The 27,263-nt window shown below is 46.8% G+C and overlaps 4 protein-coding genes across 7 annotated transcripts; 3 read left to right on the forward strand and 1 right to left on the reverse strand.

Annotated features, from left to right (window-relative positions):
* The first annotated feature begins 954 nt into the window (after nucleotides 1–954).
* Nucleotides 955–2,792, forward strand: LOC120713519 (serine/threonine-protein kinase UCN-like). The gene has a single exon (XM_039999460.1). The coding sequence runs from the start codon at nucleotides 955–957 to the stop codon at nucleotides 2,482–2,484; it is 1,530 nt and encodes a 509-aa protein (XP_039855394.1). The 3' UTR covers nucleotides 2,485–2,792.
* Nucleotides 2,793–4,694: 1,902 nt separating this feature from the next.
* Nucleotides 4,695–8,693, forward strand: LOC120712783 (ribokinase-like). 4 transcript variants are annotated; one of them, XM_039998661.1, is made up of 11 exons: nucleotides 4,695–5,087; nucleotides 5,198–5,365; nucleotides 5,481–5,555; nucleotides 5,642–5,694; nucleotides 5,961–6,111; nucleotides 6,369–6,479; nucleotides 6,868–6,994; nucleotides 7,160–7,245; nucleotides 7,567–7,705; nucleotides 8,137–8,189; nucleotides 8,263–8,693. In XM_039998661.1, the coding sequence occupies exons 1-11, from the start codon at nucleotides 4,929–4,931 to the stop codon at nucleotides 8,389–8,391; spliced, it is 1,251 nt and encodes a 416-aa protein (XP_039854595.1). In that variant the 5' UTR covers nucleotides 4,695–4,928; the 3' UTR covers nucleotides 8,392–8,693. The 4 variants fall into 4 exon arrangements, with proteins under 4 accessions (XP_039854595.1, XP_039854594.1, XP_039854597.1 ...); XM_039998660.1 differs by having other exon boundaries at nucleotides 4,718–5,087; nucleotides 7,145–7,245; nucleotides 8,263–8,669; XM_039998662.1 differs by having other exon boundaries at nucleotides 4,733–5,087; nucleotides 7,145–7,245; nucleotides 8,283–8,693.
* Nucleotides 8,694–9,002: 309 nt separating this feature from the next.
* Nucleotides 9,003–10,494, forward strand: LOC120712785 (60S ribosomal protein L31-like). Its single transcript, XM_039998664.1, has 2 exons — nucleotides 9,003–9,203; nucleotides 10,027–10,494. Exons 1-2 carry the CDS (start codon nucleotides 9,115–9,117, stop codon nucleotides 10,304–10,306), a joined length of 369 nt encoding a protein of 122 aa, XP_039854598.1. The 5' UTR covers nucleotides 9,003–9,114; the 3' UTR covers nucleotides 10,307–10,494.
* A 658-nt stretch (nucleotides 10,495–11,152) lies between these two features.
* LOC120712782 lies at nucleotides 11,153–16,146 on the reverse strand. The gene is made up of 8 exons (XM_039998659.1): nucleotides 15,845–16,146; nucleotides 13,682–14,481; nucleotides 13,294–13,591; nucleotides 12,778–12,984; nucleotides 12,515–12,688; nucleotides 12,157–12,345; nucleotides 11,946–12,059; nucleotides 11,153–11,850 (listed from the first exon to the last, which is right to left on the reverse strand). Exons 2-8 carry the CDS (start codon nucleotides 14,443–14,445, stop codon nucleotides 11,509–11,511), a joined length of 2,088 nt encoding a protein of 695 aa, XP_039854593.1. The 5' UTR covers nucleotides 14,446–14,481; nucleotides 15,845–16,146; the 3' UTR covers nucleotides 11,153–11,508.
* Between the last annotated feature and the right edge of the window lie 11,117 nt (nucleotides 16,147–27,263).

Below are 27,263 nucleotides of genomic sequence, written 5' to 3' on the forward strand. Positions count from 1 at the left end.
GCTGCATAATATCGTGCTGTACATCTCCAATATCTGTTCTCCATGAGATCTCAATATCTGTTGTTTGTGCGCCAGGGGTACTATTGTCTTTTCACAGTCACTTAACTGGGAGTTAACTGCAGATGTAACGGCAGGTCCATGGAAGGGAAGGAAAATGAAATCAGGGTCAAATAAGGAAGTTGCAATTTTGCAGGGCCATAGAAGGAAGCATGATTTGTTTGAGGGCCTTGCAGGGAATTTCCCCAATCCAAAAGGGTGTGCTCTGCATACGGTGTCACAGTCCCAATTTGGAGTGTGAATTAACATGTCAGGCGCTTGCAGCAAGAACTGTGTTTCGGTCTTTCAGAGCTTTGTTAGCAGGACGAAGCAACAGAGATGTGTAGCTTCAGAGTTTTAACAGCAAAGGAGTTGCAGAGGCGACTGACCAAATAATATGGAGCAGGAAGTATAATGCCAAATTAGAAAGGTTTTCTGTCATAATTGTCAGCTAAGACCTCCATTTGGAGTACGGGAGTTTTGTAACAGGAGTATAATTTAGTTTCTTTCTCAAGTGTGGTGGAATCTCTTTACGCGAAAAAGATGTTCATATACAGTTTTCATAGAAATATCAGCTTCATTTGAGTTCTAGTTTTTGATGCAGCGTAGATATGCCCATATTTTTAGACTAATTATGGTAGACAACACACGTCGATAGTTTCGTTAACTCAAGATTTACTATTACAGGTCATCGTTGGTTCTTGATCTAATGGTAGGGGATCCGGTGCAAATGGACAACCCTAAAAAGAGTTTTTTTTTCTATGGTGAAAAAAGAAGATTATTTCAAAAGCAGGAGGGCGCTGTCAGTGTCTCTTGCCCTCGACCAATCGGGATTCCCTGACTAAGGCAAGCCAGGGAACAGTAGGAATACTGTTCCCGTGACTTTTGAGCTTATGTGGGCCGTCCGCTTTGAGATGGATGGATAGGATCGATTGCTACAGTCAGAGAAGTTGGATCGTCCTCCTATATCTTCCCTGCAAACCATCCTCGCCTCTCCATTCGTTTGGTGCCCTCCCCTTTCCTCCCTTGCGCTCGCGCGGTTGCTCCCGCTCGCTATTCTTAGCCCAGCGCCCGCCACCCCAACACTTCCCGGCCGTGCACGGCGTGCGAACCCACGGCTGCCCCGCGCGCCCGTGCCGGCCACCAGCCATGGACATCGACCTCGACCGGGCGCGCGCGCTGCGCGTCCTCGGCCGGGGCGCCATGGGCACCGTGTTCCTCGTCGCCGACGGCCCCTCGGCGGCCTCCTCGCGCCCCGACCGCTACGCTCTCAAGGCCTTCGACAAGCGCTCCGCCAAGCCCGACGCCGACCGCCGCGCGCGGTGGGAGATCAGCGTGCTCTCCCGCCTCGCGCACCCGCACCTCCCGTCCCTCCTCGGCTTCACCGAGACGGACGACCTCCTCGCCTGGGCCGTCCCCTACTGCTCCGGCGGCGACCTCAACGAGCTCCGCTACTCGCTCCCCGACCGCATCTTCTCCCCCGCCGCCATACGCTTCTACATTGCCGAGATCGTCTCCGCGATCGCCGAGCTCCACGCCGCCGGCGTCGTGTACCGCGACCTCAAGCCGGAGAACGTGCTCCTCCGCGCCGACGGCCACGTCGTCCTCACCGACTTCGACCTCTCCCGCCTCCTCCACCACCGGCCCACGTCCGCGTCCTCGTCGACCTCGCCGCCTCCGCCGCCGTCGCACCGTGGCCAGAACCGCCGGGCGCGCGTCGCCGCCCGCAGCGACTCCTCCCTCGTCGGCCACGCCAGGTCCAGGCCCCCTCAGCCGTGGTCCGCGGCGCCGTCGCCGTCGCCGCGCCAGCAGCTCCAGAACTTGGTCCGGTACCTGATGGGGTCGGGGAGCGACGGAGCCCTGGCCAAGAAGTCCAAGTCGGCGCGGGTGTCGCCGGTGAGCCGGAAGCCCGGGAGCTTCGGCTGCTCCGGCGCCGGCGCGTGGGGCAAGTCCTACTCCTTCGTCGGCACGGAGGAGTACGTGTCGCCGGAGATGGTGCGCGGCGAGGGCCACGGGTTCGCCGTCGATTGGTGGGCCGTCGGCGTGCTGGTCTACGAGATGGCGTTCGGCCGGACGCCGTTCAAGGGCCAGAACCGGAAGGAGACGTTCCGGAACGTGCTGCACAGGGAGCTCGAGTTCCCGGGGGACATCCGGCGGCGGATGCCGGAGCTCATCGACCTCGTCTCGCGCCTGCTGGAGCGGGACCCGCGGAGGAGGCTCGGGTACGCCGGCGGCGCCGACGAGATCCGCGAGCACCCGTTCTTTGCCGGCGTGGCGTGGGACATGCTCACGGAGGTGTCCCGGCCGCCCTACATCCCGCCACCGGCCGACGAGGGTCTCGCGGCCGGCGAGGGGTTCGACGTGAGGGATCACTTCAGGAACCTTCACCAGCCACCCCCTCCGAAGGGCACGTCGGACGCCTCGTCGGACTTCTCGTCGGAGTTCTGACCTCCGACGACGTCGCCGCCGCCGCAGGTGTTAGTTGTTTTTGCGCTTTGGACCTCGGTAGAGTACCGTATTGTAACTGACGGCTCGAGGGTGCCTGTACATACACGGGGAGGGGGGATGCCATTGTAAATTCGGCGTAGAGTTGGCGGAGTTGTGCAAACATTTTGGGAGGGTCTGCTGTGTGGCGCACGTGTGGGCTCGCTGTGCTCGAGGTCGAGTCATTTTCTTCGTGTAATTCTCGCTTGCCTTGCACGCGATAAAACTGATTACCGAAGAAAAGGCACCGTGGCTTGGAGCATTTTCACTGATTGCTTAAACGTCCATCACGTCGCTTCCCAATAATGATGAGCTCACGAGAGGATTGTGAAGCAAACTCGAGTGTTGATTGACCGGGTGTAATGTAATGCTCGATCTTAAACTCAAGTGTCTGGCCATGATTCTATTTAGTACAGTATATTGGAGAAATGGTTCTCGGGTCTCTGAGAAATTAAGAAGCCAGTTTCTAGTTTTCTGGTATCTTGTAGAAAGTGAGAGCACCAGTTGGACATACAACCCCTTCCTTTTCCTGACCTTTAATTTTGCAAGAACACCACCGTTTTTGTTCAGGAAACGGTTTACCTGCAGCAGGGATGACAGAAAAAGAAAATGAGCGTTGTTTGGAGCCTGAAATTAGCTCAGTCCAGCATGCATGACAGAGTTTCAATGGCTAGCTACTAGCCTAGCTAATCGGGCTCCCAATGATTGTTGACTCGCCGTGGCCGTTGCTTATTAAACATGCCCATCGGATTCGTACAGACGCCGCGCTGTTCTGAGCTGCTGCTGGTTGTTGAGACGAGCTAGCCATGTCAATGCCCTCTCCCCCACGGCGCCAGAATTTTCAGTGGACACGTGCGCATGCGCATAGCATCAGAATTTTATCTGAAAAAAATTCATCACCTTAAAAATGCTCCTGGAACCTATTGCGAATTCAGAATCTCTGACACTCTGTGCACGGGTGAACGATCCATATTGCGAAGTATCTTGATTACTTTAAAAATACATTATAACTAAACCTAATCTCAAATGGATTAGTAGTACAACATAGTGTTCTAATTGGCAATTATTTTGCAGGTCTGGAGTCTGGACACCATAACGCTCGTGTGAGTTTGCCAGCACACATCTTGTTATAATTAGTTGCCTAAAGCTAGTGTTGAATTGTGCCAAAAAAAAAAGAATCTAGTGTTGAATTTGACCAAAGTTTGTTGGCTTGGGTACGGTGGGCTCATGCAGCCCTAAACCCTTTTGGTCTCATTCAGCAATCTCTTACAGGTTGCGACATTAGCTCACTAATTTAAAACGAGTCTGTATATGTTGCTTCTCATGGACTATACCGTTCTAAGTGTAGTTTAATAAGTAGTGCGTTTGATTTAAGAGAAGTGTTCCTGGAGAATATTCAAGGATTAGGAGACATAAGACCCTTGCTGTATGCGCAAATTTGGGGACTGGTCTGGTGACCTTCCAAAAAGCTATTCAGCTTATCTCAATTCGATAATCCTATACCAAGATCGGAGAAATGGCTTGTCCCGAGGATAGAGGAAACCGGGCTGGTGGTGATGGTTCAAGGTACGCCACTAGGTAGTTCTCTGCATATACACTGAATCTTTCTGCTTCTTTGGATGATGACGTTTGTAGTGCTGACTCTAATCATCATAGAACTTTTTATTTGCCACTCTGTTCAGCAGTGACCAGTCAACAATATTTTTCTCTCACACCAAATCAGCATCAGCCAGCCAACAGTATTTTTCTCTCACAACAAATCAGCACCAGCCACCATCCACAGCCAGTCGAACACAGAGATGCATTGTTTGTGAGGAGAAATATGTGCTGCTTGGTTAGTTTTGATCAGGTTTATATAGTGAAATACTGGTAATAAGGTCATATTTTGGTCAGTTAGAGCTATTTTTTGTTGAGAGGTGTCAGTTAGAGCTAAAATGGTCTGATGTGATTCGTCTGATGTGATTGCGTGCTGCGCGCGGATCCAAGCCCAATGCCTATTTCTGGCCTGGGCCTGCTTTTGTTGGGTTGGTGTTGGTTGGAGTCAGCCTTGTGGGCCGAGCGGTCGTCTGTTTGCTTCCTTCTTCAATGCAGACCACCACCCCACGTGGCTGGTGTTTGCAGATGGAGGTGATCACTGGATGGATGATTGCCCTCGCCGGCCAGCCAGCGTCCTCCTCTCATCGCTCGTTCCACTCGATCTTGCATCGCAGTCCATCGCACTGGATTTGGTTCGGTTTGATCTGGTTGGAGCTAGTTTGTTTTGGCGGGTAGCATTTGCACTGGCACGCAAGCACTGAAGCACACGACCGCCATTGCCCACAGGAGAAGGACGAGGAAAGGTAGTAACCACCTTGTTGCGTTGGCAGTTGGCACCAAGGCCAGCCCAACAGCAAAAGAGGGGAGAAGGGATGGCGTCCTGCGCAAACCCGCTGCAGCTGCCCACCGCTTCTCTCCACGCTCTTCGTCGTCAAGCGGGCAGGGGGGTTATCCCGCCGCCTCGTCCGCGTCGCCGCCCCCGGAGTGCCGCCGCCGCCGCCATGGACTCCGGCGGCCCCAGCCCGGTCGTGGTACGGTGCCCGCTCCTCCTCTTCCTTCCGACAAGGCTCGATCCGTCTCCTCCTCCGCCTCGGTCTGAGCTGAGCTCCTCCTCCCCCTCCCGTTCTGTGACGCGCCGCAGCTCGGGTGCGGCGCCATCAACGTGGACTACCTGGCCACGGTGGCGTCCTTCCCCAACCCCGACGACAAGATCCGCAGCCTCGAGCTCAAGGTCCAGGGCGGCGGCAACACGGGCAACGCGCTCACCGCAGCTGCGCGACTCGGCCTCCGCCCCAGGATCATTTCCAAGGTGTGTTCTTGATTTCCCCCTCCCTCCCCTTCACTTCCCATTAACTGGACACAAGTAGTCAACGCCTGATCTTTGCTTCTAAGTTCTAACCTTTAAAACAACCCATCGGGATCAGGTAGCCAACGATGCTCAAGGAAGGAACATCCTCAGCGAGCTCCAAGCTGATGGCATCGACACATCCTACATTCTGGTATGAATTCTATGCATTAGCAACGCAATCACAGTCACTCAGTGCTGCTAAGCTCATCCTCTAGAACGTGATGCGTCCTTTTTCAGGTCGCAGAGGACGGGAATTCACCCTTCACCTACATCATCGTTGATCAACAGACGTGAGTTCACATGACACGCTCACATGCCTATTTTGCAATTACATGGCTCTGCTGCAAGTAGGAACCTGCACTGTCACATTTTTTTTTGTATATCAGATAATATGCAAACCGGTCATGCTACTACATGATTCTTGCCAACTTCTTGTGATTATCAATAGACAATAGCAACTCAGAACAAGTGACATATCCTAGCTATTATATCCAAAAAATCTTTAGCTAATATCTGTTACTGAATTATATTCAGCTGTCCTGCTTTTGCCTTTCAGGAAAACTCGTACTTGTATACACACTCCTGGTTCTCCACCCTTGGTGCCAGAAGAGCTCACGAAGGCAAATTTGTCTTCTGCTTTAGATGGAGCAGACATCGTCTACTTTGATGTACGATTGCATGACACTGCTTTGCTTGTTGCAGAAGAGGTAATATCTTCCAGGCACATCATCTTAGTCCACAAGAATTGAAAAAAAAGAGGAGTACTCACTCTTTCTGCAGTTGTGATTGCGGGTAGCTTATAAATTTGAGATATGCCTTGGGGATTTGTTTTATTTTGTCCACGTTGTCAATCTACAGTTTCTATTGTATTAATACCACACATAAGACTTTTTCTGGTTAGTTTTCTCCTTCTCTCTGCACTGCTACTGAGGCTGACCTTTGCTTATGGAACAATCCAGTGCAGGCAAGTCAAAGAAAAATCCCTATTTTGATTGATGCCGAAAGAAAGAGGGAGGGTTTGGACGAGCTTCTTAATTTTGCATCCTATGTTGTATGCTCTGCAAAATTTCCTCAGGTAAGTTGTTTGATAGCAGAAGAGTGCAACTTCTAGATCCTACCCAAGGCCCTTCCAATTCTTTTTGAAGGTCAACGTGAGGGGAGAGAATTTCCACATGATTCATTAATATTGGCCCAGATCAGCCCGCATGATGGTTAGAGTTTTACATCACTGCTATTTCAATTTTTTTACTATAAAAACATTGTTCTTGACTAACTAACTTCTTAAAAGAAATGAAAAGTGCCTACGATTCCCGTGGCTTAGGCAGGAATTTGCTTTATATACTTCTGCCAGCGTCATTTTAATTGCAACACAAACATGTGCTAGCTTTGCTTTACTTACTCTAGCATTTTCAGTTTGCTGGCACCTTGTGGGTTTCATTGTTTCCACCTATCTAATTTTGTAGGCCTGGACAGGAGCTTCATCACTACCGGTTGCTTTAGTGTCCATGCTTTCAAGACAACCTAAAATCAAATTTGTTATTGTAACTCTGGGGGAGAAAGGTTGCTTGATGCTTGAGAGAAGCATGACAGGTTAGTTTACTGTAGATCTGCATACTTATGCTACCTTAGTATTTAGATAAGGCATGGATACAAGGGATTGTGCATTGTACAGGCAAAGGACCCAGTAATGGTTTTTCTCTCTTTTTTGGAACAAAAATAATAAAAATAAATATGTTGCAGATGCTTCTGAGGCAGGGGAAATAGATGCAGAGGCTTTACTGGAATCACTACAGAAGAAAGTTGACCAGAGTTCTACTATACCGAAATGCATTGCTTCCAAGGTATGACACATTGCATGTAACGTTTAATGTGGATGGGTATATTTTCCATATGTATGTATGTTCCTCTATCATCTTGAACTAGATCTGTAAATTATAATCACAAGGTAGGAGCTTCAGTACACTTGGAAGTCCTCTGGTTTGAAAATTGAAATCGAAATGAGTGGTAGTATTCACTTCAAAATGTCTGCGTCTAGACTGACATATTGTCTGGAGTATAGTAGTGGCAATCTGCATGAAATTCATGATTCATTATACTAGAATTGGCAATTCCCTATAGTGTTTTCGTAGTACATCTGTTTTTGCATCTGTCCTTGTTTTCAGTCGAATTTGAGAATAAGCGTGGATGGAGTAGGCTCGATAAGTGGCAGGTTACTTCTAGGTACAGCTGAAGTTATACCACCTGGAGAGCTCATAGATACAACTGGCGCAGGAGATGCATTCATTGGAGCAGTTCTGTACGGTCAGTGTGCAATGTCTCCTTTTCCACCATAAATATAGCGGCGAAAATCATTTCCTCTGTTTTAGTGTTTCTATTTTTACAGAACCTTTTGTTAGTTAAGCTAGTAAATTTCCTTTTCAAGAAATCAGTTGTGACAAGGTAAGAAATAAGCTTCCTGTCTCATATCGATAATGGTCTGCACTCTCTATCAAAGTTGTTGAAATTTTGGTTGCATAAAGCTCTGTCGAGGAATTGAAGAGCACTGAAACGAATATGGTACATGGGCCAGTTGCAATGTCTCACAATCATGTCCTGTGGCAGCTTGCTCATCTTGCTGTTACTCTTCTTTCTGCTTTTAACAAGAAGCACTTTGTTAGGTTATAAATGCTGATTGCTTCGTCTATTCTGAAATATTTACCATACAGGCTTATTGTTTTGTTCTTTTGGATTAGGTTTATGCACCGGCATGCCACCAGAGAGCATGCTGCCTTTTGCAGCACAAGTGGTAAGGAACTTTTAATAGTCGAAGAAGGAAGTTTGCACATCCATGGCCGCTTACCCTACCTTACAAATCAAAGCGTGTGTGCAAAATTTGCAGGCTGGTTGCGGTTGCAGAGGTTTGGGAGCTCGCAGCAGCCTTCCTCATCGCACGGACCCACGCCTGGCTGGCTATTGATCAGAATTGGGCAGAACTTCATCCGAATTAGGCAGATTTTCATCCTCCATGACCACCTGCCTCATTCCCTCCCATGGCTCTAGATATTTCCAAATCCAATCCAGTTCAGTAATAAAAGTAAAACTGATAAGAAGCACCTGTAACTAGAGCGTATCATGATTATCATGGGGGCTTGTCATGTTCAACGCCCCTGAAAACCTGAGGTTTATTTCTTTTGTTTTCGCAAGGACCGATATTTGTGCGAAAGTGAATGTAACTACATTGTTCGAGCACGAGTCCAATTTGTACCCAATTTCTACTTGAAGAAAATACATGCTCATGCAGTTTCAGTCATTGCTGTATCAGCAGTGTACCTGTTCATATATCCCTTTTGAACTTACCATAACTGGACTTTCCTAGGAGGTGAGGCTACAGTTTTTTTTAGGGGATTTTGAAAATAAAATACAGTTTTTTTGAGAAAAAAAGAAAATAAAATACAGTTTTTTTTTGAGTGGAAATAAAATACAGTTAATATATCGTTGCACGCGGCCCGCCAGCCATTCAGCCCGAGTATAATTGTGGCCCACTAGCCCGCTTGAACGCCACCCCAAAGCCCATGTACAAGGACTAAGGCACACCGCGGGGCCCATCACTCTGCGCGCCGCTCATATAAAAGGGACCCCGTCGCTGGTAGGGTTTTCTTCTCGCGCCGCCGAAACGGAACACCCCCGAGCCGAATCGCCGCCCCGGAGCAGAGCGGAGGAGAGGAGAGGAGATGGCGGAGAAGAAGGGAGCGGCGGCGAGGAAGGAGGAGGTGGTCACCAGGGAGTATACCATCAACCTTCACAAGCGCCTCCACGGCTGGTACCCCTCTTCTCCCTCTCGCCACCTCGCTGGTGTTTGCTGCGCGTTCTCGCTAGGAGATGCGGCTCGATCGCACGGTTCGTGTCGTAGTATTTAGGCATCATGACATGATTGGTAGCAGGTGATGTCGTGTGTTCGGTGGTACTAGACAAGGATCTCCCTGTTCTGTTCTCGTTGCGATCTGGAGGCCCGGAATTGCTGAACATTTAGTATGGTCAACGTGATTAGCTATTCTCTTCGTAGTTTGCATGAACATCTGCTATCGTATGCTTTGTAAATTTTCGGCGGCATTTGTTTGATATCTTCTTAATTTCATTTAGTCATGGAAGGTAAAAGCAATAGGCCCCTAGTATCGCCCTTTATTTCCATTTAGAATTGCAAAATATGCTATCAGAGAACTTATGGGTAGCAATGAAGGGTCCGTTTTACCTGTCTTAGAAAGATGTAGCAGTATATGCTCAACACGCTTCTTATGAGGTATGTTTTTACCAAACATATAAACCATGCAAGGCTTAGAATCCTCATTTGACATCGTAATTCATTGTTTTTGACACTAGAAATGATGAGTATGAACTCAAAAACAAGCAGGAGAGGAAAAGATGGTTGTTTTGATTGCTCACTTCGGCTCACTTGTTTTAATGTTTCATCCGGATCCAACGGTCTCATAGATTGTTCCGTTTCAGTTACTGAATGCTTATCCAAGTGTCTTCAGTTCTCTGCATGACGTGTTTGTACTTAATCTTGTACTGTTATTGGAATTGAAGGTTACTGAATGTGACCATTCTCCCTTTCTTTTTACTCAACATTTTCTGATGTTTGGCAGCACATTCAAGAAGAAGGCACCCAATGCCATCAAGGAGATCAGGAAGTTTGCACAGAAGGCCACGGGCACCACCGATGTCCGGGTTGATGTGAAGCTGAACAAGCACATCTGGAGCAGCGGGATCAGAAGCGTTCCGCGGAGGGTGCGTGTGAGAATCGCCCGCAGGAGGAACGATGAGGAGGATGCCAAGGAGGAACTCTACTCCCTCGTCACCGCCGCTGAGATTCCTGCTGAGGGTTTGAAAGGGCTGGGAACCAAGGTCATCGACGAAGCGGATTAAGCTCTCGCATCCTTTACATCTTTAGAACAAGTGTAGCTTGTATTGTCAACAGCAAACCTTTTGTGGCCCAACGAAGTTTTGAACTCTTGTACTGTGATGCGACATCACAAAGTTCTCTATTTCCTTAAATCGAATTCAGTGGTCTATGTGTTCAGTTCTTTATTAGTGCCCTTATGATTTACTGTCAAGCTGCTCCTAACTGGGTTCTTAGGAAATGCTATTTGTGGTATTTACAGTCTCAGTAGTGTTCCATGGGTAATTGTTTTTGCGAGTGTGATTTTGCCTGAACTTGTGTTGTGTGATGGTGTGGAATCTTTGCATTGAAATACAGGGTGAATTGTTTATAAAAAAATTACAGGGTGAAATGGTTTTATTAGCTGAACTTGTGTCGCACTTGCTCAAATGAATTGTTATATGCTTGCCTGTTCATTTTTGTCTGTCAGGCCATGCTTCCTGGCAACTGACAAATATAATGCCCGGTCCTGGGTATCATGCTGTCAGCCATCGCTAACCCTGTGTGGTGGTTGTGGAATGCCAATCGATCAGCCATCACTCTCTCGGTGGCCAGTTGCAAAGGATTGTTGGGGGCTTAGTGAGCTTGATTAGGACCCTATGCTTTTTGTGTATACGTTATAATCAAAAGCCAAGCCCCACCACATCAGGTTGCAACGAACTTGGTGATCGGCGCAATCCAGAGAAGCATCTGCAGATGAAGGGCCGCCATCGGCGGCGGCCGTCAGACGATGATTTGCTTCCGTTGGGCCGTCACCATACTCTGATTTGTTAAGAATGAATAGTGGAGACAGCTCAAATGTTAGCGTCTCATGTCCCTATCAAATTGTTCCATGAGGAGAATGCCAGATCAATATAGAAATGCTGTTGAAACACTGCATCAGCATCCATGCCGACACCCTACACAACAGTAGCTAGCTCGGCAAACGACCTTTCATAGCTTCATTCCACAAACTTGCACCATAGATAGTGTTATTCAACTTCAAGGTGCAATAGTCTTACTACCTGTATCTAGAGTTGCGCTATACTACAAAAGGGCTACATATATAGGATTGCGGGAATGTGCTGTACAAGCAGTGTTTCATATTTTGTTACTGTGAAAAGACAGTTGAAGGGCATACACAACGACGCCTTCTTGTGATCTTATACGACAGCTGTAGAAGAGATTTTAGGTTTTATAGATGCATTGATCACCGCCGCTCCGACCATACTTCTCTTAGGAGAGTGTATCTTACGTTCTCCAAGGAAGCTCCTCTCTGAGCACTGAAATGTGCAACACCATTTGATGGTGAAGGTGGAGCACTCCTGTCAATTAGGGATGCAAGAGGGGAGTCCAGGTCATCCAGGTCGTCGTCGCTGGTGTACCCTCTCCTCTGTACCATTGAGGCTTTCCTATCGAGCTTTGAGCCGCCTCCTATGTCTGCCACTTTCTCTGCCGCATCTGATGTCGAAGGTGCCCGGTACACAACAGGAGCAGCAATGCATGGAAATGTGCTGAGCACATCTTTGTTGGTGCATCGCTCCAGCAAGCTCTGCACAGCATCAAGTATTTCTTAACCACTACATTTCTGTGTATAAATGTGTGTGAGGCTAGAAGCCTACAGCATTTCGTGAGAATGAAACAAACCTCTGAATTCAGCTCCTCTAAGACTGTGCTTGGAACAGGATCAGGACAGAACTCATCAGGTGTGAAGTTGCACAGGATTCTTGTCACTAACTGAAGGCCAATTGAGGGGCAGACCTGAGGAAGACATCAAAGGCATACCCTGGTCATTTGATTGTCACGTAAAAGAGGAAACAGTATAATAATTTGCCAGTTGCTATGCGTGAACACTGACCTCTTTCCTGATAGATTTTTCAAGAAGCATGTCCTTTGGTAGCATCAGGAGATCACTCAATTCATTAAGCAGTTGAAATGATTTTGATTTTGCTGCACCTCTTCTTTCATCATCGTCATCGTTTCCTATGTCCGAATCATCATCGTCAATGCCAAATTTATCCGTCAACCATCTTGACCAGTTTCCAATCTGCAGTCATTTATTTTACATAAATTGATTGTTTGAGAGGTAATAGCAAGATCCTATCACATTGACAATCTAGTTTTGTTCCTTAGCAAGCATCACCTTGACAAACAACCATATAACAGTTATAACAAAAAACTACTTGAAATGCACAAAGAACTGAATCAGCACATACAGAGTTCTTCAGCTGTGCGCCTGAACCAAAGCTTAGATCACCAGCTGGGATTGGTAGAACTTTTGGGTCAACAATCGGGTCAGATATAGGATCAGTTGGTATCTCATTTGCTGATTCACGAAGGATGGCATTAAACATTGCAACATCCAAACGGGCTACACATTGCTCCATCACCTGATAATGGGAGAACCATGAGATCCTGAAATATATTTGCAGTAACGAAAAAATCTTATTATTTTGAAAATAAGGATGTTAAATAATACCAATTTTGCCAATACTGGTAAACAGCCACACTCATGTCCTCCAGCACGGAGAGGGCACATTCTACTGAATGCATCATGAAATGCAGCCTTCCACAGGTTAACAGAAAAGGTGCCCTGCTGCTGGTCACCCAAAGCAGGACCTGACACTCTGCCAGCCTTTGGAGTAGATGAACCTTCAGCCGGCGTTTGCATGTGAGGAGTAAGTGCCTGGAAGAGAAACGTTTTTCATAAAACTGACAACATGAATATTCCAACATATTCAGAAAACAGGCAGGCCAGAGGAGAATCACTGAAGTATTTATTTTTGAAACACTGGACTAGGACAGAATGCTCCCAACCTCATGAAGTGTCAGTTAGAATCAATGTTCTTATGGCGTCGCCTAGGCGACAAGGCGCTCCCCTGTTTTGGCCCGCCTAGGCGTCGCCTTAGCCCGCCTAGGCGGCTAGGCGGTGGTGACTCGCCTTAACGCCGTAAGAACATTGGTTAGAATCTATTATCAAGAAACAGATATTTACCTGCCACCACACTGTATCAACAATCCGAGAAAATATCCAAGATTCAATCTTCTCTAATGAAGCCAAAAATGTACTTGTTTCCTGCCAATCATCTGGCATCTGCATCGCAGCAAGTTTGGCTTGCTTGCCATTGGAGCTGTTTCTCCATAGCATTGTCATAGGTTTCCCATCAAGATTTTTGGCACCACCATTCATGTTCATGGTCATGGTCATCATCATTGGATTCACACGTGAGACACCAAATGCTTGTGCAATGATCTCCCTGACGACAACTGTGTTGGACAGCCAGAATGTCAATCTATATCAAGAATAGTTTGTCAGTTGGGGGAATTTTCTGGTGATGTCATATGCTAGAGCCAAAATTCAGAAAAGAGTAGCCGTATTATACCTTGAAGCATCATTGCTACTGGACTTTGCAACAAGCACGAGGCCAGAAGCAATGTTTTTTGCTACTGAAGCTCTCTTGTCAGCGGACCAAAACTTGGATGCATGAATATATAGCCTAGAGAGACGCCGAGCTGGGGTATGCAACTTATGTGCTGAACTTCCATGCTCGGGCACAACAGAGTATAGAGAAACTTCGAGAGCAGCAACTTCACGAAGTTCTTGTTCCAACTTGTCAATTCTTGATGCTGATTCCTCATTCCCTTGACCTACAACTGATTTGTCATGATGGACTATCTTCTCTTCAATATCAGGAATATCATCATCAGTGCCAGTACTCTGATCACAGTGAGGAGCTTCATCTAACACATCGATCTCCTTGGCCTCTTCATTGCCTTTATCGTCAATGGTTCCAGCATCGCTGATTATATCATCCGTTTCCTCAGACAATTCTGATGGAGGGAGAGAAGGAACTCTGGCAATGTCTGGCTTTCTAACTTCAACAGCTTTAGCAGCGCTAACTGTTTTCTTTTGCTTCTGAGATTTGTTCTGAACATTGTTTAATCCTTTATGTTGCAGCTTATTTTGAGCTAGACGGCTAACGCTGCTTTTGGTTGTGCTGGGGCTATTTTCTTTAGTCTCCTTTTTACTGAGCTTCCTTGGAACCCGAGATTCTCCTTGTGATGAAAAGGAGTCCCTAGCATGCACATAATCTGATCCAACCCCCCTCTTCTCTTCTCTCCCTTCCAAATTATCTCTAGCACCCATTTTGGAGTACTTCTAATCTGTCTGAAACTTTGATTCCTGGAGAAATAATAAGCACAACTGGTTAGGTTGTTCTAGCAACTTTTGCAAGCGGAACAGACTTTCAAAAGCAAGCATGTTCAAATAGATCTAACGTTAGTGACACTTGAATCAGAAGAAACAGGAGATCTGGAAAAGAGGATTAATAAGCACACTTTGAACTATTGGAACTAAAATCAAGCTCCCTTTCATTTCCATAACTGAACTCTATCAGAACTCTAGGATGCGACAATGAAATAAAGGTGCTAAAGGACGCAACGGGTAAGAGTACACCCCCCCTCCCCACCCCCCAATCCCATCTACTTTAGGTGAGGTTATCACCTTGAACCTGCAGTCGAGTATGGGCTTTACGACTGACAAAGCTCTATATAATTTACCAGCTAATGGATGACAAGATCATCCATTCTGCAGATTCAAAAGAGTATCTTTAGGATGACTACCAATCAAAATTGCCACAGATGGTACTAATTACCATAGTAGAGATACTATAAAGTGACCAAGTTCCCCCCAAAATAGCAAAATCATACCACCAACTATTCTAGAAAGTGTAAGAAAGCATAGCAGTATGAGTATGTTTAATGGACAAATGGCCAAACTCCATCGCAAGCCACTCATGAACCAATACTTATTTCCATACACCATACTGATCAGTAAATAATTACAATTGCCTGCAATAGCCCACTGCAACCCAAAAGCACCTGTTAGGCTGGCACAGGGCTTCCGATAGCGGCAACTGGCAAGGAACGGGAAATTCATCAATCAATACCCCCGAGTACAAGAACAGCTTGAAGGGGCAAATTAGTACTTGGAGAACATTCCATCATAAATGCGGACGGCAGGCCATCATAAATCAAACCAAACCGCCGCCACGAAATTCCAAATCTGCAACCACCCCGCCCGTCGTACAGATAACAGATTAGGAGGAGTGAAAAAAATGGCAATCGGGAAGCATGGAGGAACCAATTTCCCGTGATAACATTAGGCGCCGGAATTCGGAAATGTGGATCGCGTGGTAGGAAAAAATCGGCATGATCTGCTCCCCAGGCGCCCAAGCCCAACTCATCACGAAGTGGCAGGTCAAATTATGAGACTAGGTAATCAATGCTGCTGTCGTCGAACAAAGATCCGTGGAGCACGTAGAGCAATACTAGGACCCCAAGCAGAAGCAGGAGAAGATAACTACAAATAAAAAGTTGGAGGGAACCCATCGCGCGCGAGAAAAAAAAAAGACGGCGAATCAAGAGCCACGCCGCCGGTCACGATCCCCCAGAGATCCGGCGAGCGGCGGAGGCTTCACCAAGAGCAAGGCTCCAGACTCGAACTTGCAGAACAGTATGAAGGCGAAGCGGGGAGAATCCCTCACCGTCCGGCAAGGCTCCAGCGTCGGCCACCGCGGGCGCAGTCAGCAGCAGGCTGCGGTGGCGCCGCCGCCGCGCGATCCAATGCGGCGGGGAGGTGAGGCTCCCGTCGCGAACGCGCAAGGGCGAGGGAACCCCCACTTGGTGTGCCTGTGGTGCCGCTCGCGGGGCGCGGTTCCCGCGTGCGCGCGGGCCGTCGGCGCGGGAGGGGAGGGGAGGCGACGCCCGCGGCCAGGCGCGGTGGGATCGCGGCTGGGTCTGCTCTGCCCGCGCGGAGAGCGTGGTGGGCGGAGACCGGAGAGGAGTGGGGGGGAGTGGGCGGTTGCTCTGCTTAAATCGAGCGCCAGGCTAGTGGGTCCCCCCCCCCCCCCCCCCCCCCCCCCCCCTCTTCTCCCTCTCGCCTCTCTCGGCTCGGGGCTTGGCCGGGTCTGCGCGGTGATGGTCGAGGGTGGCCGCCGGCAAGCGGTTTGTCTTTGTCCGCTTGCCCTTTTCGCCGGCCGGCCCGTTCCATTTTATGTGGGTTCCTTTCCTAGCTCTTGGTTTTCTGTTCCTTCGTGTCAAGTGCGGTGGATTGTTGTACGTTGCATTTTCTGCGTAAGAAAAAGATAGGATTTTTAAACATGCATTCAACATCCAGTTCTTGGTGCGCGAGCATTTGTCATGTGTGTGGTCGTCTCTTACTTGGTCATGTCTCTCTCTCTTTTTTCTTTTTAACTTTTATTTGTAGCTCTCACGAACGTTTTGTGTGCCTCTTCGTAGTTTTCGAAGGTACAAATATAGTTATCTCTTGAATTTTTGTTGATATGTTATTATCTAATATTTCGAGTTAAGTATCTATAACTTTTTGGAGAATCGGCTAAGATTACTAGCAAATATGGCTGCCCGCGTGCATCTGTCAAGGACTTTAGTATTTTTCTATTTTACTGACCAATCGTTAATTTTAAATGATTCCGATTGACGGGTCAAGGAATCATTGCTTGTTTTAGTAATCTATATATAGATATAAGATAAGATTTTTAGACAAAAAGATATAAGATAAGATTTAATTAATAACCACAAAGAACAAAGAAGATGTCCTCCGTCGATCTCAAGTGGGTCCTAGACTTCTTTCTAGCCACCTTTGAATCTTTGATGATCATCATCATTTTCTTTTAAATGTTCCCTTGACGCTTTATTCTGCTTCCAAATTCTCAGTCGCGCAAGCATTTTTTTTCATGAATCCTTCCACACATGCACCAAGTCTTTCCGCACAAATCACAACCTTCTTCCTCCATTTATGGTCCACCGATTACAATTTTTTTTGAAACAAATAGCTTAAGGTAATTCCTCTTTGGCTAATGCACCTCAAGACTGGGCATTCCCTCCAAACATTACTCAGCTGCTCACCCAATTACTCCATCCGAGAAGATTTCGTGTGCGCTCGGGATCTCCCTACGGCGTTGACTAAATGACTTACACTCTGGAATTCTGGATCAACCCCCCTGACCCTTTTTGTACCCTGATAGTAGAAATATATGTTTTATTTTCCTTTTTCATTTACTTTTATAAAATGTTGCGTGTGAAATAAACATAGGACTTCACCAACCATGTATACGACTGTGGCACCACCTTTGCCAAAAAAAAAAATTATTTTTTTGTGTGAAGGAACATCTGCATTTCCTCTTGGGCATGGTGTCGTCTCCACAGGGCAATTGGCGAGGCCTCTCTGTCCCTCTCGATGCTAGGGAGGTGGAGCTGGACAACACTACTGCACTATTGTTATCGCTCCATGTTCCATGTTACCCTTGTGCAAATATGCGTGTGCACCATTGGCTCACCATATCAAGAACAGAAGATCTCCAATCATTCAGCCGAAAATAAAAAAAAGAGGAACATATTCTCACTAGGGCATAGAAAAACAAAACATGAGAAAGCAACCCTCTTCCTTTCCTTGTTCCAGCATCTTTCTTTTCCTCTTTTTTTTTGTCATTTTTATAAAGAGAAGAGAAGAGAAGAGAGGTGATCTGACTCCGATGCGACCAAAGTGCCATGCCCATCGCCCAGTTTGGGATAACCGGAAGAAGCTGTCGGTGGTGGTACAGCCACCGGCCGTCCCCGGTGCCCGTGCGTATCAGAGAATTTTGGCTTATGTTTGAGACGAACAAATTACCATTTTGCCCACGGCCAGGGCCAGCCGGCGGCCACGGCGACCTGAGCTGGAGAAATCAAGTGGCAGGCCAGCCGGCCTCATTCTCTGACAAGTTTTCGTCAGATGACACCAGGTCCATCTCCATAGGCCATTGACTTGGGTTTATGACGAAAGTGAGCCCAGGAGAAACAAGTTCGTTAATTTATACACAAATAAAGCGTCATTATTTCGATTAATCGCCAGAAAACTACGCTCACCAACCAGATATGGGAGCCTCGTTTTAAGGGCGTCAGGTCCCCACTAGCATTGCTGTTCAAAGTAGACCCTTCAGTGCCACGTGGGCCCTGCAAATAGACCACAAGCATACTTGGTGTATCAACAAGCCCCTCACGATCGAGATCGATCCTGCCAACGGTCGGTGAGAGGGGATTTTCAGTTCTCATTATCATAGTCTGAACTCTGAAGCATGCCTACCATTCCATCCTGACCAAAGAAGCAGCTTTGCAAAAGAATGTTTCGACACATGGGTTGGGATCATACGTGCAGTGAGCAAAGCAGAGGAAACGGTGAATGGATACAGGGTCTGTTACCATCCTGTAAACGCAAAAACGCAAAAATTTGCGAAAGAATCTTGTTAATTTGAAATACTAAATGAAGTCTATTTACAAAACTTTTTACATGGATGAACTGTAAATCACGAGACGAATCTAATGAACCTACTTAATCCATGATTTGCAACAGTGATGATACAGTAACCATCCGCTAATTATTGCTTAATTATGAATTAATTAGCATCATTAGATTCGTCTCGCGATTTACAACCCATCTGTGCAAAAAGTTTTGTAAATAGACTTCATTTAGTACTTCAAATTGGCAAGATTCCTTCGAATTTTTTTTTGCGTTTACACTGGCGATCAACTAAACACGGCCACACTCACAGAAGCTTCAAGTTGAGCTGCAAATGTCAGCAGCTCAGCGTGTACACCCACACAGCTCAGCAGCGGTCAGTCAGTCATGTCGCTGGATGCAAAGATCTTTACCTGCACGGCAGGCCAGATCAGAGCACAGGAATTTGCAGACCTGTATGTTTTCATTTTCCGTTTCATTTTTCTCAGGGGAGCAATTGCCAAACACACGAGGACACGCCAACAACGACGCGCCATATTGCAATTGCAACACCACGCACCACCAGTGTGCCGGTCCATACCACCTCACCATCAACCCACAGACAAGTACCTTGCCACCCTACTGCAGGATTGCTTGCTTCAGAGCAAAAACAATGCTGACAGGAGTAGGTAACTGGGTACTGACCTGGAGGCTGGAGTCTTGACGTTTGGAAGGTGAACGCACTGCACGGGCTGAAAAGGCCACCACACCACACATGCACTTGTGCTAACACCACAGCAGAATGATGGTTAGGAAAGCAATGTTCCGTTTACCTCCAATAGGGATTAGCAGAGCCGAGCTGCATATATCCGTTTGAACGCCATTATGATGAGATGCGGACCGGGCACAAAACTGAAGGGAAAGTATAAGTAACACATACGATGGAACAGCATAGCCTCTAGTAATGATTCTACCCACCCTTTAGATTCAAGTATATGTTACTTTGAGAATAAATGACCAGACAATGGAAAAGTGACCCAGTACCAGTACCCAGTAACCAGGAAGCTGTCATCATACCTGCATTTGCACATACAATACCTCTCAAGGAACTTTGCAACTGGGATGATCAAGTATCAAGATCCATTTGAAGAGAACTTCAAGCTGCATTTTGGAACTCTTTCCCCTTAAGACAGCATCACTGACATCAATCAACTTCGAATAAGGATAAGATTAGCTACCAGCAAAAGCAACTCAGCCGGACTTAGGTTATATGAATTGCCCTTCGCAGACCCCAGCACAACTAGAATTCACTGAAATCTACCATCAGGTAAGATGTTAGTGTCACAGCTAACAACAAGAAGATTGGTTCAAACTTTCGGCCTACAACTGTGTAAGCTTGTAATACAAGTTGCCAACATCCAACTTTAGAAATTAGGGGACGATGTGCCTTACCATGATGCAACAAGAGGCATCTGATAACAAAGAACTGCAGCTCTTTCTAAAGTGCACATGCCATAGCTTCCAATCTCTGCAAAGGTTTAAACTGTACTTGTGCGAAGGTAGATAAGCATAGACCACCAAAAACTCCATGTCTAGTTGAAAGCATTCGAAAAATGCATGGGGAACAAATCTACATCAAAGGATAAACAAGCTGCCTCAGAAACTAAGGTTAGTAGACTGTAACGTTAAGAAACAACAAACAGGTAAAGTGACAGGTCTTTATTTGGTAGACCAGAAATTCAATGAAATCAACTTCCAACATTTACTTGACAGTACTGTGCATCAGAAACGCTAATTAAGAACATTTAGATTCTCTCAAGTTATAACTCAAAATATGGTTAAACTTAAAATACGAAGACCTGTGTTGTGATCTAAGTTATTAGTAACCTGCTTGTTACCTAACAGAATGTAAGTAAATAAAATAGTCATGTCACCAATTCGAAATTAACAACTTTAGACATTAAACAATTAGCCACTGGTTCATGTGCATCCCGTGGTCCCCCACAAATGGCAACAGATCATGTTCCTTACTTTTATTTACCAGTCAACAATATGAGTAAATTAAAATGTGTTCTTGTTCTACTGGTATACAAAATTTGTTTGGTTCTCTTTTATCCAGTAGCAAGAGAGTGGCAATTATAAGAATCTGGACAATTTTGGTGAAGGAGCTGCCTTGAATTCATTTACCATTGTGGTTGGCACAACTCCAGCATAGTCTGGACTCTGGAGCATTAACCAAGCATCAAATTTTTTCATTTCACATGTCAAATCATAAATAAAGCAATCATGGAAACTAGGCAAACTTATATAACTCCAGAGGTAAGAAGTTCTCATTACCAAAGCTGCAGCAACAGCAATGGAGCTTACAGAGGTAATCATATACTGTGACCAAAAGGAATGCATGCTTGGACATCAAAAGCTCAGTAATGGAATAAAAATGCCTTTTGCTGGTAAAGATGGTGACAACTATTTAAACCAAAGCAAACCATATGATGCTCAGGTGTGAGATCATAATTGCTAAACATTGAAGGATATAGTAATACACATCACTGCTATCTCCTCGAGATGTTCAAATGTTCAATACATGATTAAAGTACTGAAAAAAGATGCAACAGTCAAATGTGAAATTCTGTAACATTTTCAGTTTGCACAGTACAGAAAGCAAGCACCACGACCTTTACTGCTTTGCATCATGAGACTGGGCAGATATAAACAAGTACATGACAAGCGATTGTTAGTAACACATCATGTGCCAGTTTACATAACTGGGCTATTCCTTTTTGCTTTTTGGTTCCCGGTGCTTGGTCAAGGGTATCACTTGCATGTGAAGGCCTAAAAGGAAGGTATATAATACATACTTAACATGGTTCAAGCGGATAACCTTAGCTAGGAGGCATACCAATGATGCCCTGATATAAACAATCATAACTAGGTTAGTTTCTCAAGGCATCCAAACTTAGCCTGAGCATGTCCACAGAGATTAGCTGGGCCAAGATGGCAAGATTATGACATGGGTCTTTCCAAATTTCTGTAAACCTAGCTGGGCCAATTCAGTTAAACTGGCTCTACAATGGTTGGGCCAAAGCATATATAGCATAGACAGGCTTTTCTTGGGAGTTTTTTCCTCATGAACAAACAGACCCCAAGAACAAGACTGAAATAGTTGTTGTGTGGCTTATGAAGATAAGTGTGGATACCCCAAGGAAAGGTCGACAGGAAAATGCCCAGAAACATCTCATAGTGGTAAGATTGTCAGAAATGGTCCAGAAATTGCTCCTTTCTGAAAGAGATTGAATTTGTGTGGAATACCAGATTAATTATTGAGAGATACATGGAGGTTACATATATATAGGGAGAGGAGATCTTGAGGCTAAAGGAAACCCATAATCAAGATCTCCTAGGATTCTAACCTACCATATCTCTACAATACCCATAATCAAGATCTCCTAGGATTCTAACCTACCATATCTCTACAATATCATCTAGAGGCCGGCTGGCAAACAAGCCACGCTCAGGCCCAATTACATAGGCTGGCCGGCTAACAAGCCAGGCGCAAAGCCCTAACCACACATGTACATGAACTGTCTAACACGCCCCGCAGTCGAAGCATCGGGTGACCGAATGTTTAGACTGGATCGAAACTCCGTGAAGACTGATGTAGGCAGCCCCTTGGTAAAGATGTCGGCGAACTGCAACGTAGTCGGCACATGAAGAATGCGAACATCACCAAGTGCAACGCGCTCCCGGACGAAGTGAAGATCAATCTCCACATGCTTGGTGCGCTGATGCTGAACAGGGTTCGAGGACTCTGCACACCTGGACTATGTTTGCAAGCTCAATCGCTCACTCTACGGACTCAAACAGGCACCACGCGCTTGGTTCAGCCTGTTCGCCTCTCATCTTCTGCGGCTGGGTTTTGTTGAAGCAAAGTCTGACACTTCATTTTTCATCTATCATCATGGCGCTGATGTTGTCTATCTACTGCTATACGTGGATGATATTGTCTTGACAGCTTCTTCCATTGGTCTTTTGCGCCGCACCATTACAGCTCTTCAACAGGAATTCTCCATGAAGGATCTCGGGCCTCTTCATCACTTCCTTGGAATGCAGGTTCAGCAGCAAGACTCTGGTCTTCTCCTCTCCTAGCGGCAGTATATGCTTTGATACCATATTGAGTTGCATGCACCGACCAGTTCAACCCAAAAACTTAACCTGATGGGGAGAGGTGAGCAATTAACTTATATTCCAACACTCCCCCTCACGTGGAGGCTTCCTCAGGCCTCAGACGTGGAATAGGAGCGAGCGGCAATTATTTTATTTAATTGCGCTAACCAGGATTCGAACTCGAGACCTCTGGCTCTGATACCATGAAAGAGATTGGATTTGTGTGGAATACCAGATTAATTATTGAGAGATACATGGAGATTACATATATAGGGAGAGGAGATCTTGAGGCTAAAGGAAACCCATAATCAAGATCTCCTAGGACTCTAACCTGCCATATCTCTACAATATCATCTAGAGGCCGGCTGGCAAACAAGCCACGCTCAGGCCCAATTACATAGGCTGGCCAGCTAACAAGCTAGGCGCAAAGTCCTAACCACACATGTACATGAACTGTCTAACACTTTCAAATGCAAAAGAGTGTTGTTTGGAAATCAACATTGGATCTCAAATACAACTATGATGCCTAATTTACATTGCAATATATTAAGAAAAAAACATCATAAAACATAGTAGACAACAATATCCGGATGTTTTTAAAGAGGAATGACAAATATACACTTTATTTTCATGTGTTTAATTTTAGTATTAACAAATGTGTTGTCAACCAAAGGTTTAACTCCGTGTATCCTGCAATGATACTCTGGCAGGAGTATAAAGCTTAGCTTGCATGGAAGCTTGAAGCCGAGAAGGTCAACAGGTTGTATTTTCACAAAGATACCTAAAGAACAGAGAAGTCCTTGCCTCTTTCATACAGAGGTTCTCAAACACAGGCACCGCAGTAGAATAGGGCAGTATCTTGCTAACACAAAATACTATAGTGGTTCCTTTCATTTTCATGTAATTATTTTAGTGAAGACTGCTACAGATGAATCAGATGACAATACATTAAGAGTTAACATAATTGATTCCATGTGGACTCTGGACCGTTCAGCTGTGTGGAATGAGGTAAACTGTTATCAGTCATACCCCTGGAGCATATGGCCGCATGGAGGTGTGGAAAAGAGCAAAGCACCGAAGTCCAATGATAACAGAATTCAAAGACGAAGATTCTATAGTTCCATGAAATTGGGGGGCCAGGAATAGAGAGTCTAGTATGAGTTCTTTGGATCCAGTTGATGCCAACTATAAAGCTGTATCCTATCCATTCCAAGAGATAGAGAGGAGTTCAAATCTGAGATACTTTCAAAAGAAAAACTATCATTGAACTCCATCCCCTTTGATGAATTTTCCATTCAGATCAATGACTATTGTTCTTTTTGTGAGGTATTGTGCCTTGTCACCAGTGTTGGTGTATATGTGAGCCCATGTATAGAGACCCATCTAGAGGCCCATGTATAGGAACTATATATACCCACTCTTCTAGAGTTTGGAGTAACACATCTTTATTCTCTCCAATATGGTATCATTAGCCTAGGTTTCTCCTTCCTCAACCCTCAGCCGCCGCCGGCGAGATGGCCGGCCACCGGCTGCCGGAGCCGCCCCTTCCTCCCCCACCCTTCCCTCTCCTCCTTCCCTCCCCTCTCTTCTTCTGCTCCGACTCCCCTGACCACAAGGGGTACCGATGCTTTAATCTCACCTCTCGCCGCGTCCTGATCTCCCGACACGTCGTCTTTGACGAGTCGGATTTCCCGTACTCCACCTCCTCCACACCTTCTCCTGACCCCGAGTTAGATTCACTATTTTCGACTGACCCGGTGGTTCAGCCACCGTTACCTGTCTGTTGTTTCCCTGCAGGTTTTCCCGTCATCCATCGGGATCCTCGGCATATTCATCCCATGGTGACTCGGCGGATGGCGTCTCAGGCCGCGACTCTCTCCGCTACCGAGGGAGAGCAGCAGGTCTCTCCGGTACCCTCCTCTGTCCGCAACGTCTTGCCGGATCCTCACTGGCGTCGCGCGATGGTAGAGGAGTACGCGGCTCTTCTTGCCAACCAGACGTGGGACCTCGTGCCGCGTCCGTCTGGTTGCAATGTGGTGACTGGCAAGTGGATCTGGACGCATAAGCGCCGGGCTGACGGCACGCTGGAGCACTACAAGGCTCGCTGGGTTCTCCGGGGTTTCACCCAGCGGCCTGGTGTGGACTACGATGAGATCTTCAGTCTAGTGGTGAAGCCCTCTACGGTGCGCACGGTCCTCTCGCTTGCGCTCTCTCGCTCTTGGCCAGTGCACCAGCTGGATATAAAGAATGTGTTTCTTCACGGCACTCTGTCAGAGACTGTCTACTGCTCTCAGCCAGTGGGATTTGTGGACCCGAGTCGTCCGGATATGGTCTGCCGGCTCAACAAGTCTCTCTATGGTCTGAAGCAGGCTCCTCGGGCTTGGTATTCTCGGTTTGCCACGTTCTTGCTGACATCTACCACCATGGGGATGAGACTGCCTACCTGCTGCTCTACGTCGATGATATTGTGCTCACAGCCTCCAGTCAGCCGTTGCTTGAGCGCATTATCTCCTCTCTGCAGTAGGAGTTTGTTATGAAAGATCTTGGTCAGCTCCACCACTTCTTGGGCGTCACTGTTGAGCCTCGCCCGTCTGGCATGTTCCTTCACCAGCGGAAGTATGCACTCGACATTCTGGAGCGAGCTGGGATGACTGATTGCAAGCCATGCTCCACTCCTGTCGATACTCAGGCGAAGCTGTCTGCTGATATGGGTGATCCCGTGGCCGATCCGACTGGCTACCGGAGCCTGGCCGGTGCCTTGCAGTACCTCACCTTCATCCGGCCGGATCTCACCTATGCCGTTCAGCAGGTATGTCTTCATATGTATGATCCCCGGGAGTCTCACCTTGCTACACTGAAGCGTCTCCTCCGCTACGTCCGTGGCACTGTTGGCTTCGGCTTGGTCCTTCACCGCTCTCCCACTTCTGAGCTGGTGGTCTACACCGACGCTGACTGGGCTGGCTACCCGGACACTCGCCGCTCCACTTCCGGCAACGTCGTCTTCCTGGGCAGCAACCTTGTCTCCTGGTCGTCCAAGAGGCAGCCGGTTGTCTCCCGTTCTAGTGCCGAGGCGGAGTACCGGGCTGTCGGTAACGGTGTGGCGGAGGCGTCCTGGCTCCGACAGCTCTTGGCGGAGCTCCACAGCCCGCTCGCCAAGAGCACGCTCGTCTACTGCGACAACGTCAGCGCCGTGTATCTCTCCACCAACCCCGTTCAGCATCAGCGGACGAAGCATGTGGAGATCGACTTACACTTCGTGCGCGACAGGGTCGCCGTCGGCGATGTTCGGGTACTCCATGTCCCGACCACCTCCCAGTTTGCTGACATCTTCACCAAGGGACTACCCTCCTCGACCTTCTCGGAGTTTCGCTCCAGCCTCAACGTAGCAGGTGGCTAGCTGTGGCTGCGGGGGTATTTGCCCTTTGTACTTTCTTTCTTGTCCAGTCTTGAACACCACTGCGACGGTAGTTCAGACTGCGCGGGGGGGCGGTGGGGGGGGGGGGGGGGGGGGGGGGGGGGTGTTGGCTTTCTTGTTGTCCAGTCTTGAACACCGTTGTGACGGTAGTTCAGACTGCGGGGGGGGGGGGGGGTTGGTGTATATGTGAGCCCATGTATAGAGGTCCATGTATAGGAACTATATATACCCACCCTTCCAGGGTTTGGAGTAATACATCTTTATTCTCTCCAATAACCATGAGCTACAAGATAAAGGATGGCTTATGGTCTATTTTCTTACTATCTTGTCTTTGGCAAATAAAAGAGAACCCCATTTCGCCCAGAATTGGACATTTGGACTTGTTTGCTACCTTGGGAAATGTTTCTGCTTACCTACTTGCTGACCTTAGGATAGGAAATGCATATTACCTGAAAGCTAGTTGCTCGGCTGGCCATTGCCAGCAATCAGACACATCATGGCCAGTGAGCAAATGCTACCACCAGAACTGGGACTGCTGCTAGAAACTGCCAAGTCATTGTCCCTTCTTAGTCGTACAGATTTCTGAGTGCTCTTAACCATGATTATGTGCAAGACAAACTTGTTACAATCGCAAAGTCACATGTACCATGGCACCTGAATGCACATAGTTCTGAACACATAAATATGTAATAACAACAAAGCCCATGGTCCTAGTTTAGGGCATTGTTCTACTATTTTACTCCTCATTTTCACAATTTTAACTTCAAGGAGTATGCTACATCTAGCAGAAAGGAAACTTATTTTCATAAATTTAACTACAAGGATTATAGCATATCCAGCAGAACAGAAGCTGATACGGAATACATATATATTGTGATCTAAAGCATAATTAATCAATTTCAGGGTCCATTTGGTAGAGCTCCCAGGGTGAGACTCCATTGAGAGATTTGAAGAATTGTAGTTTGGAGCGCAATACCTCTAAAGACCCAGATTGATAGATATTCATCAACACACAGTAATGTGATTGCAAATTCCAACCATTCAATAGCATTTTTGTCTATTTGACACAACATTTATCCAAACCTCACATGATCATCTAAACTTGATTATG

Source organism: Panicum virgatum, chromosome 6K (genome assembly GCF_016808335.1).
Source record: "Panicum virgatum strain AP13 chromosome 6K, P.virgatum_v5, whole genome shotgun sequence".
Lineage (NCBI taxonomy): Eukaryota > Viridiplantae > Streptophyta > Magnoliopsida > Poales > Poaceae > Panicum > Panicum virgatum.

Bases quoted from the DNA above. Each gene is read 5' to 3' on its own strand.
- LOC120713519 (XM_039999460.1), top strand. From the start codon at position 955: ATGGATAGGATCGATTGCTACAGTCAGAGAAGTTGGATCGTCCTCCTA.
- LOC120712783 (XM_039998660.1), top strand. From the start codon at position 4,929: ATGGCGTCCTGCGCAAACCCGCTGCAGCTGCCCACCGCTTCTCTCCAC. The intron at 6,480-6,867 runs GTAAGTTGTTTG...CTAATTTTGTAG, and splicing joins GCTCTGCAAAATTTCCTCAG to GCCTGGACAGGAGCTTCATC. The intron at 8,190-8,262 runs GTAAGGAACTTT...TACAAATCAAAG, and splicing joins TGCCTTTTGCAGCACAAGTG to CGTGTGTGCAAAATTTGCAG.
- LOC120712785 (XM_039998664.1), top strand. From the start codon at position 9,115: ATGGCGGAGAAGAAGGGAGCGGCGGCGAGGAAGGAGGAGGTGGTCACC. The intron at 9,204-10,026 runs GTACCCCTCTTC...GATGTTTGGCAG, and splicing joins CACAAGCGCCTCCACGGCTG to CACATTCAAGAAGAAGGCAC.
- LOC120712782 (XM_039998659.1), bottom strand. From the start codon at position 14,445: ATGGGTGCTAGAGATAATTTGGAAGGGAGAGAAGAGAAGAGGGGGGTT. The intron at 12,689-12,777 runs GTATTATTTAAC...TCCCATTATCAG, and splicing joins TACCAGTATTGGCAAAATTG to GTGATGGAGCAATGTGTAGC. The intron at 12,346-12,514 runs GTATGTGCTGAT...AAATGACTGCAG, and splicing joins GCGCACAGCTGAAGAACTCT to ATTGGAAACTGGTCAAGATG.